The sequence below is a fragment of the Phasianus colchicus genome, chromosome 2 (genome assembly GCF_987193195.1).
Source record: "Phasianus colchicus chromosome 2, bPhaCol1.hap1.1, whole genome shotgun sequence".
In the NCBI taxonomy this organism is placed as follows: Eukaryota; Metazoa; Chordata; class Aves; order Galliformes; family Phasianidae; genus Phasianus; species Phasianus colchicus.
In genome coordinates this window covers 26,240,691-26,263,575 of record NC_143437.1, presented here as the reverse complement: position 1 = coordinate 26,263,575, position 22,885 = coordinate 26,240,691, and the positions used below count along the sequence as shown (strand labels likewise).

Below are 22,885 nucleotides of genomic sequence, written 5' to 3'. Positions count from 1 at the left end.
AGTGAAATTTCATCAAGCCTTTTGTAATGAAAAATCATCACTAACTTGATCATTTTTACTTGTCACATGAGAATTAGCTGATAAGCATCACCCCAAGAGGTGACTGCTTAAAAAAAATTAAGAGTACAAGAAATTCAGATGAAAAGTTGAGTTCAAAATGAAGCATTTGTGCAATCTTTGCTATAACCTTCTTTAATTATGACCTCTATAATTATCTCATCTATTTAATTACAGTCTATGCAATTACCTGGCATTTTCAAACAGTAATTCTTAAGTTGAATAAAGACTTAAGGAGAATGAAGACAATTTTAAAATGCGTGAGATGAAAAACAAAGAAGCCTACATCCCCAGACATGTCATCCTAGTTGAATGTGCAGAGAAGAGAGCTAGGATTTGCTGTTCAGAGATGTTAACTGTGCTGCTATTTCACATATACTGCCTACGACCAGTCTTGAGAATCTTACTGTGACTTAAAGACTGAATCTTTGGTGAGACAAAAATATTCAAAATAACTTGCGTTAAATCCTTATCATTGTACATATAAATTGTTTGATGAAAATATTATTTATTATTAATATATTACAACATGTGTATTCAAACTGTTTCCCCGTACACTTTCTCTTACCTTGACATTGGTATCCCTGTTTTCCTATTACACCCCTGAAAATAAAACAGTGTTTTAGAGAGCAGAATATATATCTATAAAAATAAAAACCATTTCCCTCCCTTTTTTACTAGATATCTACAGCCTTAAAATAATTAATTAATCACTAATCTGATATTTGCATTCCTGTAATGAGATTAGTTTAAGCAGGTACCCCATTTCAGTCACTAAGCAGTACCAGGATGGAATACAGTCTGTGAAGGGATTCAGAATTAAAGACATTTACTATAGCAAAAAAGGTAAAGCCAAGGGACACAGAGAGAAACTAAAATGGTCACTGAGCAATTTTATAAATTGACAAAAGACTGCATTAGCCAATATTGTTGCTTGAAATTATCTTCATTAACCTAAGGCCTAAACTGCAGACTTTTCTCAAAGAAGGTAGTTGAATTCATGTACAGTGTAATTGCATTGTTTCACACTGATGAAGACTCATTCACTTCACACTCTTACAAAATTCTACTTATGGATCACATCAGATCTTATATGCATTAATGTGCAAATCAGTATCTTTGGGTAGCTGTAGAAAACATCAGTAGAGTTGCTGAAAACTCAAAACCAAATGACTCCACCCTTTATCTGAAAATTGTGAGTGCTAAACATGAACTTTTTTTCTAAAAGGGAGTTCTCAACATATACTGCAATGACAGAGACTGTACACTAAGTATCCCTAAAATGGGAACTTCAGAAATTTAATGTTCCCATATTCCTTTATCTTCAGTAACAGTTGTAGAAGCTTGGCATTTCCTAGGAGAAATGTGGTAGTACTCAAGTTTCTAAATAAAAGTTCAGACATCTTGGCAAAATGTAATTGTCTGGTAATAGGTCCAAATTCACGCTTACAAAGTTACAAAGAAAACCAAACCAAAGTTACTTCATACCATATAAAATCTCTGCAGTGTGAACAGTATGTTGGTTGTCTAAGATACGTGGCCATAAACTTGTGGCCATTGACCTGATGCACTCTGCGTCGTACAGCACCCTGCCGCTTTCTGGGGCGCATCCGTTCCCGAAATACACGTTCTTCATTGTCCTTGGGTGCTGAAACAGAAGAAAAAAAGTATAAGTACTGGCTGTATGATTATGGTCTGAGCTTCAGGCTCTAGTAATTTACTTAGGTACTAACACACTTTTAGCAAAATTTTCAAAGGAAAGAAGCTGTTCCTTTCAACCACTTCCTGTTTGGTTGTATATGAGATTTTAATGGTAGAGGAAACAAAAACTAAAGTTACTATATCTCAGATATGTCTCAGAATTAAAACCTTTGGAAAAATCCATCATTGGGTACTTCTCCTAAAATATAATTTTGAAAAGTGTTACTAATACCTCCATTATTCTATATTCACATTAGAAACAAAGAATAGTGCATAGTCATTAATGAAATACAATACTTTATGAGCTTCCTAGAACCACCCATATCTTTTGAAATTAGAATACCAGACTTAGGAAGGTCAAAATCCAATCATGCACCGAATCTAAGCACTGGCCTTCCTAACTCAGTGAATATAACACTAAAGTATTAATACTTGTTACTCAGTAAAACTGAATCATTATAATAGCATAAAGACATGTAGAGTTAGACATCTCCAAGTATTAATACAACATTTAACAATAATGCACTGGAAATAAATCATTGGAGAACAGCTCAATTCTGTAGCAATCTCATTGTGTTACAAATATTTAAGTAGTCCCTATTTTTGAGGAATTAATCCATCAACATAACTCATATTGTTGTAAATTTGAAAGGTATTTATTTAGAAATTCTTAGAAAATGATTTTAAATTAAGCTGATGAAAGCAGTTCAGAGAATCAGAAATCAAGATCAATTTCTTTCAGTGCACAGCAAGGGCAAAAAAAACATAACATTGTCGAATTCATTTACACCCTAGAAATACCATGTTCCTTACACAGTAATATCATACAGAACATCTCAACTGAAAGTGAGATTTCACCCCACCAGATCCATCTGTGGAATGGCCAGAATAGCATTTCTTTTATATTCTGAGCTTTCAGTAGATAAGTGCTGACTTACACGCAATCCTACCCTTTTTGTTATGTCAAAGAGCAACCAAAATAATGGCTCTAATTCTCCTTCAAGAAAGAGATATGAAATAATAACTAATTATTTTTCTCCATTAAGTAAAATTCCAGCTTCTAAGAAATACCACAGTCTACTGGGAGAAAAACCACCTTTCACAGACTAAGCATAGCAGGTAGTTGGAAATCCTATCAAATACTCTTATTTCTAGCTTCTGAGTCAATTAATCGCTTTAAAATGCTGCAGGAAAGTCTTTCCTGTCTTTAAGAAATAAAAATAAAAATTTGTGAAAAATAATTCTATAGGTAACATGGAACAGCTCCTCTGTTCATCACCCAGATTTTAGAAATTGCTGAAGTATGCAGTCTGGATATGAGAAAGCTAACACACCACTCTCTTGGAAAGGTTTCACAGACAGTTATCTGTTTTTATGAAAAGAACAAGATGTTCTGAGAGTGCACAGCTCACAGTTGGTATGATAATCAGTCTACAGTGTCACTTTTCTCCTTTTTGCTTTTTTTTTTTTTATCTCAAAAGTAACTTAACAGATAAAGCACATGTAATTTTACAGAGTAGATGAAAATCTTTTGACTAGATCAACAAAACATCATGACACTAGGGCTAGTTTTTGTTTGCTTTTTATCAACACATCTCTAAAAATAATTGCATTACTTAAATTTCTATCCTGAATGCTTTTATGAAGCTTCATTTTTTCACTTACAATTTTCACAGTTAAAATAACAGACCTGTGTCTTTTTCAGAAATGAACTGACTTAAAAACTGATAGAAGCAATACACCAGTCCTGAAATTTCCAGCTTAAACAGCAGGCCTCCACCACACTGGCCATCAGCCTTTCATCAAATAGATCAAGGCACAAGAACAACGAATCCACCCAGGAGCTTTATGCTCAGTTTTCCTCTCAGTTAACGTTAAGTTCTGCTAGCTCGGTCACTGTTACTGTTACTCAACGAGAACACATTAGCAAAGCCTTTCTACAGTCTTAAAACTGTCTTGCACGAATCACAGTGATGTTCAGAACAAGAGACCTAAACCAAGGCAGTTACTTTCCAGGTGATTCAGGTCAGGATGAAGTGCCCACAGGATCATGCCCAGGGCTGTAAGTCACTCTATAAGCACTGTGAACACCCTTACTTTAAATCCATTTAACTCATATGTGACCAGTCACATCAGAGACATTCATTCAGTTTTCTTAAGACATCCATTTAAAACTGAGCCCCCAAATTTTCTCAATTTTCATGAGCAGGAAAGTCACAATCTCAGAAAACAGTGAGTAGTCAGGAAAAAATGGAAACATTCTGCTGAGAGAGCCAACTAGCATTTTCAAGTCTTATTTTGGAAACTCTAGCAACACAAACAAAACTGGGCTTTAAAAGCTATTTTTAAAGCAAAAAGTCTTACACTGATATATAACAGAAAATACTATTAAGATATAGCACAGTGTCCAATCATGTCATTTTTATTCTTAGCAGAGGAGTTCAAACGACAATTAAGTGAACCTGTCATAGTCAGGCTATAAGCACTTCCAACATAAAGAAAAATTTCTTCACACAACACTTCTAAACAGTCACAGAGGCTTATCATTTCCTCAGTAAAAGCTGTGTTTTTTTGTTTTGTTTTTGTTTTTCTTTCTTTCTTTCTTTCTTTTTCTTTTTCTTTTTTTTTTTGTAAAATACATTCTGTTCCGTGTTTTGATTTGGAGTCCTTCAACTCTTTGTATTATTCAGTTTACCCTATTCAAATTTCATTTCTGAAAGGAGAAGTAAGGAAAGCTCATGATCATTTCAGAGTATTCATGGAGAATACTTACAATGCAGCATATTGATTTTAGGCTTTCTGTGACGGCACTTGAGAACTGCCAAATTTAGGACTAATCTGCCTTATACTGTACCCATTAATGCCTTTGCATCTTTTCACTGCAGCCAATTATAACTCTCAGTTATTTGGAAAACAATACGACATAATTTTTTTTTTTTTTTACATACTCATATGTACATACAAGTATATTGCCTACAATTCCAAACTACACAGTCCTGAAGTCTTGCAGGCTTAACTTCAAAGCACATGAAGCACTATAAAGATCAACTGAAATATCTAGAATTCAAAATTCCATGAAATTCATAAATACTTGCAGAAATTGCAAAATGGATGTTTAAATGAGCTGTTTAGAACTTCATTTAATACTGTTAATCACACAGTTTCTGTTCAGTACATTTTATATCTTAAATTAAAGGACAAGAAAGTAATACAGAGTACTCCATAATCCTCGAAGAGGGCAAGGCTGGAGGATAAAGACTCTGAACACAAAATAACACGAAATAACAAAAGCTGATACATGTTACAACTCCTTTTATAATGCGGTTTGAGCATAAATGAGAAAGGTTTGGTGTGGAGTACCATCTACAGCAATTATTCAGCACAGCAAAGTTGGCATTTCAGTTCCATGCCCCGTAAGTTTCAAGTGGTTACATAATTCTGAAAACAAACAAAAACATGGAAAAATATTGCAGAAAATGAGACAGAGAAATGACATTCATGGGAAATTTTCACTGCTTTCGCTGTTACTGTGACTGGGAAGTTGTTAATTGGAGTGTACTGGGCACCTCCCTTCATATGGAAGGGAGAAACATCCAGAGAGTATCAGGGTTTGGAGAGAAAAAAACAAATAAGAATCTCCAGTTAAATGGCTACCAAAGCCAAGCTGTAGGTCATGGATAATGGTAACTGTAGTAGGAACTAGCTAACACATCCCTCCACAATAAAGAATTACCATTTCCACAGTGCTCCTTGCACAAACTGACACAAACTGCTTTTCACCTTGTGCATCTCTTGCATGTCCTCAAGTTCTGCCATCCCTAGTTACAACCAGTGGTCCATAAAAAATAAAATAAAATAAACAAACAAAACTGATTTTTTAATGCTATCCCTTAATAATTACAAAAAAAAAAAAAAAAAAAAAAAAATTGAACAACGAATGTAAAGGAACAACAATTCAACAGATGTTTATTACTGACGATTAAGAGCTTTTGTATCAGAATACTTAAACACTGACCATTTCCATCAGTATGTATATAAAGGAGTTTTGGCATTACGTAACATCTAAACTAAACTGTACAAACAGCCTGTTCAAGCAAGACTATTGACATTTCACAGAAAAGGAAGGATATTGGGGCAGGTGGGTAATCTGCCTAAAGTCACATTGGAAATACAGAAGAGGCAGGAACAATACCTAGGACCCCTCAGGTTTCATGACTGAGTATAACCAGCTTATTCTGCATCAAACTTAAGTCTCAAAGGAGTATTGCTGAGCTCTTATTTTGGACCTCTACAGTAGAAATTTATATAAAGTCATCAAGATTTCTTCAGGCAAACTGATGAAGGGTTTACTTTTAAGAAAAAAAAAAATAATGACCAAACCAAACATAAAAAAAGGTAACCCCATAGGTTACATTTCCTTCTCCTTTCTTTTAAATGGTTTTCTGAGTACTAACACATGCAATACCTGATCTGGTAATTTGAGACAAAAAATAGTAAGGTAAAGACAATAATGGGATTTCATGAAGTTTTTATGGGTGAACACAGATTGGACACTTATGACAGGTACAGAAAGAGCATGCAATTTTTTGTAAGCCTTTTCCTAAAAGCATACACTTTCCAGTCAATTTCACTAGTAAAGAGCAAACACAAAGATTTTACTTACTATATCTTGCCTATGTGTATTTAAAGACTTCCCCTGACACATGAACAAATGAAAAGTGATTGAAGTGTGAGAGGAACATTCTGTTTCAGGGCCTGTTTTACTTTCCTTTTTTAAAAATACTTTAAATACATCCTCAGTTGCCTCATACCAAGCCATTATTTACTCCTGGCTCATACCTTCTCTTCTTTACTCTTATCCCAAATATATTCATTACTTCCTCAGAGCAGAAGGAAAAGTGACATCCTTTCAAGTGGAAATACTTTCACAGTTGATTCAATCAGTAAAGCTGATCATAAAGACAAAAACTACTAAAAAGTCTAATGGGTACCAAAGTTACTACAGCAATTTCAGCGTACCGAGAAGTTTTATTCAATTTTCAGAAATTTCCCAGCTCCATTGGCTGGCAGCAACATGGAGCTAGTGCTCACAAACTGGCATGTCAAGCCTGAAAGGACACTGACACCACAGCCATGGCCTGCCCACTGTGCTGAAGGAGAGGTTGGTGGTGAAGAAGAACTAGGCCCTATGCTTGCTTGAGCAAAGTTCTCCATTAAATGGCACCAAGACTTTCTGTTAGAAAGCAAGTGAAATGAGCCCTCACGTCATGCTGCGTTTCTTCTACACAAAGCCCACAAAGTTGGTGACAATCTTGAGGTATTAACAACGTGGAGTCATGTGAGGTTTTCTTCAGAACACACAGCGTGTTTTAATATATCTAAGATCTAATGAACAGACTTCTATTGTATAGGATCTGCTGACAGGGCAACCAGTAGGATACAGATATTGAGTGCCAAATCTGTGTTTTAGACCCCACTCTCTCAGAGAGAAGAAGTTCACTGAGAGACGTAAATGATGGATTCCCATCTTCATCAAAGAGGAAAGAATAGAAATCCCTTACATAAATACTCATAAAATCCATGAAGAAAGAAAATCGGTGACAAATTCCTCCTTCTTCCTCTCAGTTTCTTTGCTGGTGGTATTTAATACTCACAATTTTAAGAAATATGGTTTTCATGAAGAAAATAAGAACTATGATTTTTAATTTACTCTTTCTTATATTACTGAAAATACCTTAGGGAAGTTATTGCTAGGTGAGGTTTTCTGAAAAGTTCATTTCAAGTTTCAGGGCTGCTAAGATAAAAAATTAACATCAAACACATTTTCCAGAGAGCAAGAATTAGAGTGTTTTCAGTTTAAAAGGTGACAAAATCACAGACAATGGGACAAAAGAAGTCGATGCTATCTAGGGTTACTTCAGTCTTGCACTGTTATCCTTTAGGAGAAACATTCTCACTTTGAACACAGTGTCTTTATGCCAGAAAATCTGCAATTGAAATCAGAGAGGTGAAAATGTATTTTACATACGGCAAATATGGAAGCTGTTATTTGGGAGAGAAACCTTACTCCAGTGAATGTAATTGGTCTACTCATGTTTAAAAGTATATAGTGTACAATAATAACACGTAAAATGTAGAACAGTTTTTGTGGCATAAGTTGACCTCATAAGCTAACAGGGGAGATCATGAATTTAGTTAGTGACAGTGAAATTCAAACCATGTTGATCCAGACATGAATAATGAATAGTATTAGTAGCCTGGTGTTAGTACTGATAGTGTTAAGTCCTGGTAAGCAAACAAGTACAATATCTCTCATTAAATCAATCATTTACAAACACTGAAACAAGTAGATCTTTTGAATGAACAAAGTATATGTACCAATACGCTATACTATACTAAGATTATAACTATGATTATGACAAAAGCCATCCCTGGGACCAGATTTCCATGTTTATTGCTGTATGTCCACAGACTTGACCTGCAATACGCTTGCAGCATGCTCCTGAGAGTGTGCCCAGCTGCTTGAGATGGTGGATAGTCTGGTGACACACGTTCCTATTGACTATCCTTTATTTGGCTTGAAGGAAAGAAGGAAAGTAGGACACAACATCACGGTCAAGGCTTTTGTAGAAAACAGCCTTTCAAAATGGTTTATCCATGAACACTTATTTTAACTAAGCCCCAGGCAGGATGAACTGAGCCACTGGCTTTTGTCACCTCCTGGAAAGGAAATGATGCTAAGAAGGAAAACCAGCATTGTGAGAATCCCAGAACAAAGCCCTTTTCCCACAGGAAACCATTAAACCAGGTAGATTCTGAATGACAGTATTTTAACACGTGTTTGTGATAGATCAGAATAGTTCACGACTCTTTTTCTAATAGTTGCGTAAGCCGTGTAGAGCTTGTATGACAGGGATCTTTCAGAAGATCATAGTTTCTCAAATATTTTTTCAAACCCAGTTTTGTTTCTTCACTGCAGAATAACAAAAACATGCATGACAGGCACCTAGGAGATGCCCAGACTCCTGCAGTGGGGAAGTGTCTTGTGCACTTCAAGTCTCCTCAGCCAGTATTTTTCTGACAGTTCTTGAAAACCTCCAGTGAGGGAAATTCCACAACATCATATCTTGTTTCACTACTCTGGCAGGCAAGCTCTTTTGCTAATATCCAATCTAAATAATTTAGGAATAAGTTATTCTGAATGAGTGAATGGCCAACTCAAACAGGAATTTTCTTCCAGCACAAACTACTGAAGTATCTTTGAAGATTCCATGTACACCTTATGCAAAAGACTACAGGCTAGGCATGGTCACAGATACAGCAAGATGACACAGAGAGGGGCGCTGCAGCAACTATGTACACTACTCAAGCCACAGAAAGAAGGCAGCTGCTTTCAGCTAAACAGGTCCCCATCAACACCCCCATCATATATACATAATATACGCAAATTATATTATGTATTTTATGAAGGCTGTGCTAAAAGTAATACCTCCTATGTTATTTTGTTGGCCCATGACATCAGAGGCAGATGGTAGTGGTACGGCAGCAGAGGTTAAATCATCCCACCAATACCCCATCATATTTTGTTGCCATGTGACAGATGGCAGCAGAGGGACAGTACGACAAAATGGAGCACGACACGGAAGCACATATAGGTGTGGACCTGGTTTCCTGCATGTGGAAAAAATGGCACCCACTAACATTCTTTGACATCTGCTGAATGTTTCAGGAGAGCAAACAGTGAACACAGTGAGATGGTGAGTGGTGTATTTCAATAGTGACAACAGTGGGTCACCTCTGCTGGTGCAGATTTTTACAAGAGCAACATGCAAGTTCTTGTTCATTGCTGATGAAAACGCACAGCTAACTGCAGTGACTATATTGAAAACAGTGTTTTGTAGCTGGGAATTTGCTCTATCAAATGGTGTTCTTGTGCATTTTGTACTCATTGTATTTTCCATGGTAAAAAACAGGAGGCATTACTTTTGGTTCAACCTAGCATATGTGGCCCAAGACAATTCCTCTTCACACAGTGCATTCCAAGCAAGTCAAAAGGTTGGACACCCATGAGCTAGCCTTAAAGCCAAAGCTCTGAAAAAAAAGGAGGAATAATTGGGGATCAGGGTGTCACCAAAAGGTGCTTTGATGAAAGTCCCATCATGAGAGCCCAGGGCGCAGAAACTGCACCAAAGAGACCTCTGTGGCTGACAGCTAGTCAGCATGACAGAAAGATCAATGTTTCTAATATAATTAAGAAGATTTAAGCATGTTTCTTTTTTCATCTTACTACTTATATCTTTTTACAGATAGCTCTCCACTCTAAAAAGATGTGGTCTTAACAAATACCATTGCTCTGCTACAAAGCATGCAGAGCACTTGATGGGTAAAAGATAGGTCTTCATTTCAACTGCACAGATAATTTTTTCTTTTCCTGGGGGGAGGTTGCAGGAGTCCATAGGTAATCAACCTTTGCACTTTTCACCCCTCGCAACTTTATTGCTGAACTGAATAAAACAACTGAAAGATATTAGTGTCACTCACCACCTTAGAAAGGATTGTTCTCCAAGACAGATTCCACCAGTAAACATCTGCCACAACTTTTCCCTTTTTAGTCTGATGTATAACCCATAAAATACTTTTACCAGTGTTCCAACATCTTGCTCTTTCTGGTTTACATCTTCTCACTATGGGATACATTCTGACACCCCGGACGTCTTTTACAAGCCATCGCATCTGGTCCATTTTCTAACCATTTGTAATAGACTAAAAAAAAAAACCAAAAAACTCCACAGCAAAATAACTCATTCCCTCTTTTCATCCCCTTCTTTGCAAATGTGGGAGGATATTCTGATAACGCACCTCGCCTCCCTTCCACTGTACAACAAAAGCTTAATTAGGAATGTCTCTGACTCACAAGCCGTGCTATTAAAGCAACTCTCCCATCTATGTCTTTCAATATTAAATATATTATTACTAATTTCAACTCAGTGAACAATAATAGATACATTATGTAAATTCTGAAGTATGATTTATTATCAGCACACTACTTAAAAAATTCAATTTAGCCAAGCATTTCTGAATATGGCTATATGAAAGAGCATATTCAATGCGCGATGGCTTTCAATGGAACTTTCCCAATATTTGAAGCACTACATACCTGCCCTGCTAGATGTTAACTCTAAGCATCTATTGCAGCACTGTAAAAATGGAAGCACGTGCTAAGCAGTATGCTCTTTTTCCTTGTCAGGCTTTTGGGCACAAAAACCAGCTACCATGAGGTAGCTGTAAATGGTGAGTCTAAATACTGTCAGCAGTGCCTGAATGTGCTATATGATTCTTTTTTTCTGGGAAGGGTAGAGATAGGATGGGGAACACAAACTACACAATTGTCCTTATAATCTACCATTGGCAGAAGAAAAGAATAAATTTTTCAATAGCAAGATTAAATTAGAGAAGTTTTAAGGCTGCTTATTTATTTTTGGATTTCAAAGTATAGGTTATTTTATTGTACGATATCTAGTGATCAAAAAACCAACAACAACACAGAGTAAATAAGGTGAGACAACAGTTTTAACTCATCCTACATTTGCAGAAATAACTTAGGGCCTACCACACACTCGCTAACAGTTAAACGGCACTAATTTCTAATATTAGGCCACAGTTTGTAAATACACTTCATTTTTCCTTTTGCACGTCCTCAGGAAACAAAATAAAGAAGAGATTTCTTCCAACAAAGTTTTTCAGTATTTGATGTTTTACAAAGTGTGCTAGCTGAAATGCAGTTACATGAGAATCTTGGCTCTTCTTACACATAGCACTATATCTAATCCCTGGGTAATGGGGAAAAGCTTTAAAAATGTGAAGCAAATAGATCTAAAGACTGAAAAGAAAAAAAAAAGAAAAGAAAAAAAAAAAGAGCTCTAGTAGTACTTTAATCTCTGCACTAGTTATTTTACTTCAAATTACTATGGGGGCTGGTCAAATTGTGTCTTACCATATGACAAACACCATGACAGAAGACAAAACTAGGTTTGAAATGAGTTACAAAAACTTATGTTCCTGACATTTGCTGTCTTCTCGATATTCCAATCTTCCTACCTCCAGCATTCCAGTATTTATTTAGTCCCTGTTCTCCAGTCTTTGGAGACACAGATGTATCAGGGTCTTTTATGTTTTTAGTGATTCAGTGAGCACATGGTCTAAGCCTTCAGAAAAAAAAAAAAAAGAGTACTTCTAGCTTATGAAAAGATTCTAAAATGGATGTTTAATTTCCAGCTGAGTCAGAATTTCAGAAAAGTGTTTAAGTATCAGCTGCCTGATGTAATCTAAGAGGACCTGAGGCACTTTTCTTAACCTACTGCAGATTATCTCTCTAATAAAAATTATATTCATATAGGGAAAGAATTGGCAAACAGTCTTTAAAGAAGTAACATATGAGTTCATCTATATATTTTGTTATTCATAGCTCTGTAAAATTGATGCAATATTCAGGAATGCTTCACTTACTGATGGAAGCAGCTGGGAAGTGGGAAGGGTGGGATATTGGATGATGAGGTATGTTACTGTGGCAATTGCGGAAATAAAAAAGAAAGACAACCAAAATGGATGCAGACAGTTTTAATCCTTTCACTTTGCAGAACTCAGAGAAAAAATAGGACAGAGGAAAAAAAAAAGGAGGAGGAAGGAATAAAAGCAAACCTAGGTCTGATGAAAGACAGCACATCAGAGAATATTCTTGATCATTGTGGGAGAAACTGTGAGCAATGTGGCCCACATCAATCGATGTCTCAAACTCCAAGGCCAAGCAGAAAACTGTTTTTTTTTAATATTTGTTTTCAATAAGGGGAAGTTAACTCTCCCTGTTATGGAAAACTCATTCATGAGAACAAGCAGATCTGAGTGCATTTAAAGTTAGCTACATAAAAGAGCTGTCAAGATATGTATTTTTTTTTTTTCTTTTCACATGGATCTAGAACCTGTCTTGCACAGCTCTAAGAGAATCAATATTCTCATGCCTAAAGAAAATGGGTTAGACCTACTAAGGTCTTCTATAAGATACTCAAGCAATCAAGTCCAATGAAACAATTCCAAGAAAGTGGAATAAGAAAGTGGTTTAGATCTGCTTTTGGTTTCTCCAGATACGTGACTGTGCCAACTAAAGCTATATTTATGCAGACAAGAATTGGTTTGGAAGAATAGCTTAACAAATTAAAACAGGTAACTATCTGTATCATTTCACAATACTCTAAACCAACTGATTTTTCTACTTCAGCATTACTTAACTCTCTCAGACTAAAAGCATTTCAGTACTAACAAATCCCCACAGCACTCACTGAAGGTTGACTTTTGAAATACATGACAAGACTCTATACAAGAATTAATCAATTTGTGTGGGAGAAAATCTACTTCTAACATTTCTTAAAACTGTACACCTTCCAAGAAAAATATTTGTTAAGTTCTGGGCAGTGCATCTGTATACTGTTGCTGGAAAAGAAAATTGAACATACAAAAAAAAAAATACTGAAATATTTTCTATTCTGCTTCAGCAGAAAAAAAATAAATATCTATTTTTACTTAAAGTTCCTCACAACTTTCTCCCTGTTTAGTCCAGAAAGTAACTCAGACAATAAAAAATGGAAACAAAGCAATTCTTGGAATTACTGCTGATTGAATGTTTCCCTCATTCCCCTATTGTTCTGTTTTCCATTCAGCACTCGACTTGTCCCTTCCATCAGCAGTACTGACTTCAGCTATCATAAAGAGACAAAGCAGTTCTGATGCCACTGACAACACCATCTCATCCAGATACCCATGTGCAGTGCAAGTCCAAACTGTAAGGAAAAATACTGCTTTATCAATTGTAAAATACTAATCACTGTAATTCTCAATTTATTGTTTTGTTTATCAAGAGGCCAAGAGATAGCAGACACTTTAAAACAGCTCCTCCAAAGAAATTCAAGACAGTCTATGATCTCAAACCCTTTCTGTCCAATTTAGTTTTCCATGCACCTCAACTCATACGCAAACACTCCATAATTCATTTTAACTTAGCCTTATCAGGTTGCTGAATAAGGATGTGAAAGTCAGCTGGCCGTAAGTTACAGGAAAATATTCGGTGCCTCCTTATTGCTGCTGTCACTGATATAGCTGTTCCCATGGTAAACTTCAATACTGCCCCAGGAAGCTGTACCACCTATCAGTTCACAAGTTGGGAAGTGTGGTGTACGGAGATTTGATTTAACAGATCCCAGAACTGTCTGCTTGTAGGATGTGGCAGTTGAAAGCTGCAGTGGAAGGCTGGATTACTTTTCCATTTTTTTCCTCCTTTTTTAAACTTGGAAAATCTCAAGAGAGCTGTGACATATGGCAGCACTTCCAAGCTGGTTTCTAAGAGATTTTGATTTCCCACTTACTTTCTCTAAGTGTGAATTACCTAAGAAGGTGGCAGAGTTCCTCGAAAAAACCCCAACAGCAGTTGTCTTTAGAAAAGGACTTCTAGAGAGAAGTTCCCACTATTTTTTTAAAAGATTTTGACAGCTCTACAGCTTGAGATTCTGACTTGACTGTACATGACACATCACAGAACTCATGAATTATTTTTTTTACAATCATTTCAATTCAGAAAAAAATAAGCTTCTTCATTAACAACGTGAAAATTATCCAGAAAAGATTATCACACAGCATAATGATATTGTCATCAGAAATTGCCTAAGTAAGAGCTAATGTCTCCTTTGAAGCCTTCTTCTGGTGTAAATACATACCAAAATCAAGTATATTCTTACACATGGAAAAGAATTTTCAGAACTCTTCTTCAGTAAAGCATTATCTTTTCCATTAGCAGTCAAATAAAAACTATTGCACTTTGAGAAATAGAAATGAAGATGTAAAAAAAATATATTTTTGAAGCAATTAAGACTTAATAGAGCCTTTTCAATAGTCTGCCTTTTTCCTTGTTTCACAACCTAAAAATAGTTGCCAAAATATTTTAATAACCATGAAAAAAATAGTAAGATTATTTCCAAGAAGCGTTAAAAAACAGTGTTCCTTAATTGAAGTCCTCCAAAAATCTCTTGAAGTAAAAGATACATTTTACTATTTGTCCTGGAGTTGTTACAAAATTCACAGTAATACAGACCTTTCTTTTCAGTCTATCGAGCACACTCTTGAAAATCTAGTATCATTAAGTGAATCCAAGCTAATTATTTGTGCATAGCGATTTTGTGCTTCTCCACTATTAGGACCCCACAAAAAACTTACATTAAAAAATACAGGTTTTGTAAGATGCAGTGCAACCATTTGAATTCATTTCCTTGAAAGTGTCTTAAATCCTATATCCCAGACTGGAGGTATTCAGAATACCTGCCTATATTCAGAAATTGGAGCCAACATGTCCATATTGCAGAATCAGTATGCTTATTCTCCTACATACATGGGTATTACCTTAGCACACAAAATATCTCTGATTTCTTGATGGAAAAAAGTCTTTGAAATGGGCTATAGAAAATTAGAGGAAGCTGAGTGACTTTCAGCCAGCCCACACAGAACATTAGGGGGAATAAAATATTCCTCTGAGCAAGCATTAGCACTATTATTAGCAGCATCTAAACTTATTTAAAATAATTATTGCAGTATCTATTTCAGCAGGAAACACCAAGTGCACTTGTCCTTTAGAAAGCAAGAAACAAAATCATTAGAATACGATTCTCCATCTGCATTGTAACAATCTTTGCAAGAGACGTGGAAAACAGAATATAAAGTGTTCCTGGAAACTAAGGGTAAAAATAAAACTTTATTTAACAGAAGACATTTCAAATATTAAGATCATTATGCTAGAAGAGTGCGTTTGAAAAAGGTGGATTAGAGATGATCTAGAAAACTGTAGAAGGCTGCAGCACAAGTTAAAAGCAGAGATTTCAGAGTCTGACATTTGTCCTGCGGAGCACATGAAGGTAAGAAAAGCATGCTGTTCACCACCAGAAGGAAAACAGCTGTAGCTCTATCACAGGCAGCAGGAGTACTTTCTGAATCACTCCTTCTGAAATCTGGAACCTTCACAGTAAACTAACATGGGTGTTTACAAGTTTCTTAATGACTGGAGCAATCATGAGATGAAAGGCTACAGACCAGCATAAAATTGTAGCTCTATTCTAAACAGCTTTCCCACTTCTTTCCATCTCTACAGATGAGTATCTTCACGCCACCACTTCACAGCATCGCCCATTTAGACATCCACACAACATGAGGCTGAACATCTACTAATGCCCACTGAAATACTGTGGAAAAGTTACTCTTTCTCAATGATATGATGTCATATCATTGGTCCTAAGTTATGAATTATTTCAGTCTTTTTTTTTTTTTTTTAATGCTACAATGTTACTGCTTTCCCCTAAGTCAAAGTTCTGAAAAATGGCATCTCTTCCATGATCAATTTTTTTACTTCTAATAGAGTAAGCACTGATTCTCCCTTTTCTTCCACCACCTAGATTTTGGGGGTACAATAGCTGGAGCTATAGCATAGCTGTATACTATATGACATCTCACAAGGATTTTTTATGCAGTAGTCACAGTGACTGTGATTGCTCAAACTTTTGGAATATTATTCAGTAATGAAATGAATCTTTGGCAGATAAAATGAGAAAAAAAGATACATAAATTAAAAAAATATTTTATACTATAGCAATATTATTTTTAATTTCATAATAACATGCAAGTAAGGTTGATAATATCAAAGCGAACAACTACTAATAAAGAATAAATCAGAAATTTATTTTAATAAATCCATATATAAAAGCCAATTGACTTAGCGAGAATTTATCCCATTCCTATACCCCAAATACATGAAAAATATGAAAAATCTTTCTCTCAGATCTGGCTTGATGTCACAACCAGCCTAGCTGAGTTCATGGGCACAACAGCAGCCAGAATACGCGGCATCCAACAGCATGTCCCTGAAGCAGCATTTCAGAGCACAGCTAAGAGATTAGGAGACATTTTGTGATTTGCCCAACATCACTCAGAAGGCTCAGAAGGCAAGGGTCCCTTGGATACTGCCTCCGCACTTTGCTCCTTGGACCTTCTTCCCATCATTTCTAAGCACTATGAGACAGACAGGCGCTTACATCCAACATCAGAGAATCACTTCCTTAATCCTATATCCTCAATATCCTGCAGCTGTTCTATAAGCTTGGAAGCAAGTTGATACAAAGACCATAAAATAAACCCCTCCTAAACATTTAGAAGTTATGCCAACACTGTTTTTTCCCTATAAAATGCTTCTTTTTTTTTTTTTTTTTTTGCAGACTGTCATCAACCAGAAGCATGATTACACACACACACACGATGTTTGTTAACAAGAGGGTGATTCTGGTTGCAAGTCTCCAGTCCAAATCCTGCTCCAAGCAGGTTTGCAAATGGCAGATCCTTTAGAAAAAATATAAATGAAAAAGCAGAAGCTAAAGCAACACCAATAAAAGCAGTATGTGCTACTACATGTTAAAGTGCCTAACAGAAGAAAGTGAGTTAATGCAGGAGGTCCAAAGAAATTTACTACTGGTTACAGCTAGGACATATGCCCAAAACCTGTGGACATCACTTGAGGACGATACTATGATCTTCTCAATATCTACTTTCTCTTCAATTCAGCATGAGTACATTATTCTGAAGTCTAAATTAAATGCACAGAGGAGTCATTAAAGTGAATAAAACCTATTTACACAAGTTACATTCTCCACTAACACTACCTTGGCCATGACGGCCCCCAGTGCTCCTCTCCTTAAGAAAATCGTTTGTGCTATTTATATAGAAGCTGCCAAGATTTTTATATATCATTCACAATGAAGTGGGTAGGTAGGCAGATAGATCAATCAACTTTTTAAAAATAGTATGCGTGATTTATTGTGAAAGGAGATATTTTTCACAGGACAGAAGTTCAGGATTTTGTGTTTTATTTTTGGTTTTCACATCCTTCTAAGTGATCATGATTCATTCACTAGTCTTCAAGGAAGATCAGTGCACTTGTATGTTTTAAGTGCCTGCACATTCTAACGATCATTTGCTGCAGTAAGATTGGAACTCTGATGAAGTGTTGGCATTTCTGCATGTGCAGCTGTGCAGTGAGCACTGAAGAACCCTGCAACTTAAGATGGACTGAAGTTCTGCAGAAACCACACGGCAAATCAGCTCATGATATAGAGGTTTTCAAGACTGGACTGAACTTGCGTTCCTATATGGAGTCTTCAGCACAGGGAAGTGGATATGTCATGCACTGAAGTAAAGATTTAGAAAAAACAGGCAAGACATTAATTATCATGTTACGTGGCACATTTTTATGGGCACACACAGTATGTACACAGTCAAATCCGATAAAAGAATAGATATTCTATCCCGTGACCTCCTGTCCTTGTGGAATTTATCAAAACATCTGACGTATGAAATCTGGAGGACTGCAGAGGAAAGCAAATTTAACAGCATACAAGTTCTATATTACAAACTTTACTAACGTAAATTCCATTCTGAAAGTGAGGTATGCCTTCAATTATCAGTTAGGTATTTTGTCAAATACTGGCAGAACTTTTTGGCCTCTTGTACGGAACCATCACCAAAGAGGCAGCAACATGTACAAATATTTTGCCTTTCCTGTTGCAGAAAATCTATTCCCCTTAGTGCTTATGGTTTCAAGACAGACAGCTTCAGTTCAGTGACTTTCCATTGACTAGTACTTGACTTCCAATTGTAGCAAAATTACCAAGAATGTGAATTAACATTTAGAAATTTTAAGTAAGGGACTTCTAAGAAAGGAGAATTCCTAGGAATCTTAGTCTCTCCAAGCACTAAAGCAGAATATTAATATTTAAAATAATGGAAGATGAAAAAGCAAGTAAATTATTAAAGAAGGCTACAAGAGCAACTAAAATCATGGGCATTTGAAAACAAGAAGATTCATAATCAAGACAAACAAGCTTTTGAACACAAACCATATCCTTCACCTGTTTTCCATGCTTCAAGATCTACAAACCTTTCAGTTAAAAGCACAAAGACCACATACACCCTATCAGATACAAAACTTCCTATGAGACTATAAGCAATATACAATATACAGTTGAGAATTTTAGGACTTTTTCTTCTGAGAGTAAGCAGCCACCATGGTGTATTGTATCACATCCATAAATAGCAAAATAATATTCTTTAACTCAGTTTACCTGTTTATGTAAATCAAAAATTTTATCCTCAGACTAGCACATAAACTCAGTTCTACTTGGTATAGAGAACTCTAACATGATTTTAGCAGAAATACCATTCAAGCTAACATTCATTTGTTTAAATGTCACTTACTACAGTTTTTTCTTAAAACGAGGTTTCAATTATTTGATTTTCCCATCCAGTCAGAAAACAGATGACAAACTGCCTCCAAAGAATATTAAAACTTACATGGAGAGACCACATGGGAAAAAATGAAACAGAATAATTATATGCAAAAATGCCATCCAAACATTTAAATTAGTTGAAGAAGCTTAATTTGATAAACATGGTTACATTTCAGATATTGTGCTAGACACATTACAATATAAGCTGTTATTAGTTGCAGCACTGTGCTGTAATTTGCTCTAGTTATTTTCCTTTGCAGAGTGAACTGAACATGGAGTTTGCTTCTAAAATAGGAAACCCAGAAAGAAAAATTCAATTACCCTACTGAAAAACCTCACACCCACAACCATCAATGAGCATATTTTTTGTTCCAGGTGACTGCAGTACTTTTCCTGTTTAGAAGAAGTCATTTAAAGACACTTTGAAGACTTGCTTCTAAACAGCTCTATGACCTAGTTTAAAGAAAATGTAAAAGGATTATATTTTTGGCTCTTTAAATCAAGGTTCTTTGGCATCTACAAACTTTGCTGAATCGTTTTGGCTGTGGTGCCTTTCCTTATCTGCCCAAGCAATACTCAGCAGTATGGAATTTTCTTCCAGTGCACACAAGAAGTGCTAGCGCTTTGCAAAAACCATTATTTTTTTAGTGAAACATCTTTCATTGTATTTTACAGCACGATGCTGAAGCCTTTTCAGTGCAGCCATACAAAGTCAATCAGCACAAAAGAAATGGACATAAATGCACCCAAGAAGACCTCCAGAGAGATCTGTGGGTCTATCACAAGCTGACCCAAAAACCACCACAAGACAGTGCTGTTGATTAATACATGACTGTGGGACTCCGGGCTTCCAGGAATGAATTCTGAGAATCAAACACTAAGCCTGCTTCTCTACAGAGACTGACTTACTCAAGGTTTCAAAATCTGCAAAATCAATTAAAAGAACCAAGTCTCCTTACTGAACATATTCCAACTGAATCAACAGCATAAGGCAGAAGAACTGGGCCTCAGATTTAACCTCAGTAGAGTTAACAAAAAGGAGCTAAGATATTTAATTATACCTTTCAAATCTGCCTGCACACATACACACCACACTTCAACATTCGAACTTCGTTTCATCCCTTCCACTAAAAATATCTTTTATTACAGAGGAGTAAAAGCAAAAAGCTTATTCAGAACAAAAATTATAATTTCAGACAATGCATGGTGGGAAATGACATGTACCTTGCCATATTAATGAGTATTTCAGTAGCAGCACAGCTTACGTAATAATCATGGGGTTTATGGCAGCTGGTTATTTTGACAAGAAATCTGAAGGAGCTGTATGAAAATAGCACAGAAAGAAGGAAAGAAAAGCAATAGGTCTGACATGCTGGATGCACTTTTACAAAGCCTGCAAAGTTTGTCCTTTGGTACTTTTCTTGGTAATGATATCTGAGGTCCAATTTTGAATTCTGTGAATAGATAAAAAAAAATTGGCAGCAAAAAGACTTAAGGAATCCATCTGCAAACATTTTTCTGCAAGTTCCTCTCCCACTGAAGTTGGAAATCGTTACATAGAGAGAGGGTACTTATTCATTTTTTAAGCAAAGGCAAACTTTTTCAATACATTATAAAGAAAAAAAATTAAACTACAGAATGTTTAATCTCTACTGTTCAGTGGTGATTTTGGAAAGTAACATTTGATTTCAGAACGTAGGTACCAACCCTGTTCTAAACCATCAAAGAGCTTGACTGCATCTTTTCAGCACAGAAAGGGAAAAAATCAAAAATACATAACTTCACAGCAAATTCTGGCAGTTGAAGACAGACAATTTTGCTAATTGAAATCTTTTCCTCCAAACATGTATTTTGCAGTTTAATTTGTATAAACCGAACAACATAAGTTAACAAAGTCTGACCACGTGAAATCAAGCAATTGTGACAATGTCTAGCTAGCTTTTACAAAAGCGCAGCAGTGCATCTGTCTTAAAATGGTCGCAGGTTCTGAACAAGATAACCACATGGGGGCAGAAGAAACAACGTCTTGCTCAGGATCTCTACTGGAAAACGCGCAACACAACGGGTTCATACTGCAGGGTAAGCGATTTGCAGCTAACGATGTTGATGAAAAATGTATTGGTTCAATTGCAACTCTAGCCTTAGGACTAATGAAGGTAAATGTTTCCCCCTTGCCTTCTAGCTACTACAGATTGAATGGTGACTTTGTAGATTTTCATTATTTTTTACAACCAGTACACTTTACAGTAAGATCGGATTGTTTTATATCTAGCTGTAAATAAATTTTTAGAAAAATATTTTTTAAGATCCCACATCTAGTTTAAAAATCTGAAAGAATTCCCATTTGAAAACACAGCGCAAGCATGAGCATTTACTGAAAGTTTTCTATCCCCATCCACGAGCTCTGGGAGGTCTTTTATGGCTTTCAAAACAGACCACTAGCTAGATTTATGATCAAGGGCTCCTGATAACAGCCAGATTTACTGTTCTCTCTTCTATCCCATGCTAGAGGCAAGATTCTCCAGACCCAAGTACAGAGCTGGGGCCTTCCCCAGCCCAAAGAGCAGTGGCTGAGCTGTCAAGGCCAGACCCCTCTCAGCCACTGCACAGGAGCAGCCCCGCTCGGCTGACCAAGCGTTAGTCATAAAGCCAACAACCCACTGCTTGCAACTGCACAATGACAGGAACCATCTCCTCCACATCCCTTGTTCACAAGCTGGAAAACAAACTGCTAACTCAAAAGGCTGTGTCCTGAATCAGTCTGAAAGCTTCCCCAGCTCTCTGAGGTTGGATGAAATCAGGCAGAAAGCACACTGGAGCAAAGCTCCAGAGAATACCTGCTGCAAAATGCACTACGGTATCAGTATTACTATTATTTTTTATGAGCTAAAAAAATTATTCTGTTTTGCAACTGAAAGCAAGGAACCACCTAAGAGATCTCATCAGCTTTTTACACAGCGCATTAAATATCATTGCTACTATTTATAACTTCAAATAATTACCCATATTGCTTATACCTCTCAACAGTGAATTCTCTTCTCAGCATTTCCTATCAAAACTGAAAATGCCCTCAGCTGTTTTGCAGCAAAATAAAAGAACAAGTAACAGCAGCTGTAGATCCTGTAATGGCTGGCATTGATGAATTCTTGTCTTATTCATAGATATTAGATGAATTTGTAGCAAGATGATAATCTTACACGTAGGAAAACAGGACAGTGTAAAAGAGTACTTTTATAGTAACTGAGAAAGACATTGCAGTGGCATTTTTATCTGTGATGATGTCTTTTCTGAAGATCATCTGATGAACAACCATGTTTGTACACTTTTGCCCTACGGAGTGCTCTCAGAGAGCACAAAGTGGTCCCCTTTTCAATAAACCCCAGCCAGCAGATACGCTCCCATAACTTCATCAGCTTCCCATGCTACCAAGGCCCCCAGTCCCAGCTGCATCTGAGAACCAACCCAAAGCCTCCAGCACAGGCACAGTATGAATGCTGTGCCCTCCAGCCCCATCCTATTGTGCTAGACTCTGCACTCATGCAGCCATAGCAGGTTTAGGAAATCAGAAAAAAACAGCAGCATTGATGTAACCTCAAATTACTTTTACACTTCCTTTCTTCTGTATATTTCAACACAACTGTCACAATACACAGCTCATAATAACGTAGAATGTAAAAGTGTATTAAAACAGAAGAACCTCATACAAAATGCTACTAAATAAGTTCTACAAAACAAAAAATAAAAAATTAACCTATTTCAACTCC

The 22,885-nt window shown here is 36.3% G+C and overlaps 1 protein-coding gene across 1 annotated transcript in view; it reads right to left on the bottom strand.

Annotated features, from left to right (window-relative positions):
- Positions 1-22,885, bottom strand: part of PRKCE (protein kinase C epsilon) — a 275,101-nt gene that overhangs the window by 103,036 nt on the left and 149,180 nt on the right. The window contains exons 3-4 of the mRNA XM_031594662.2: positions 1,546-1,705; positions 626-660 (exon numbers count right to left, since the gene is read on the bottom strand). Of these exons, the coding sequence (XP_031450522.1) occupies positions 626-660; positions 1,546-1,705 (195 nt within the window). The remainder of the gene's footprint in view (positions 1-625; positions 661-1,545; positions 1,706-22,885) is intronic.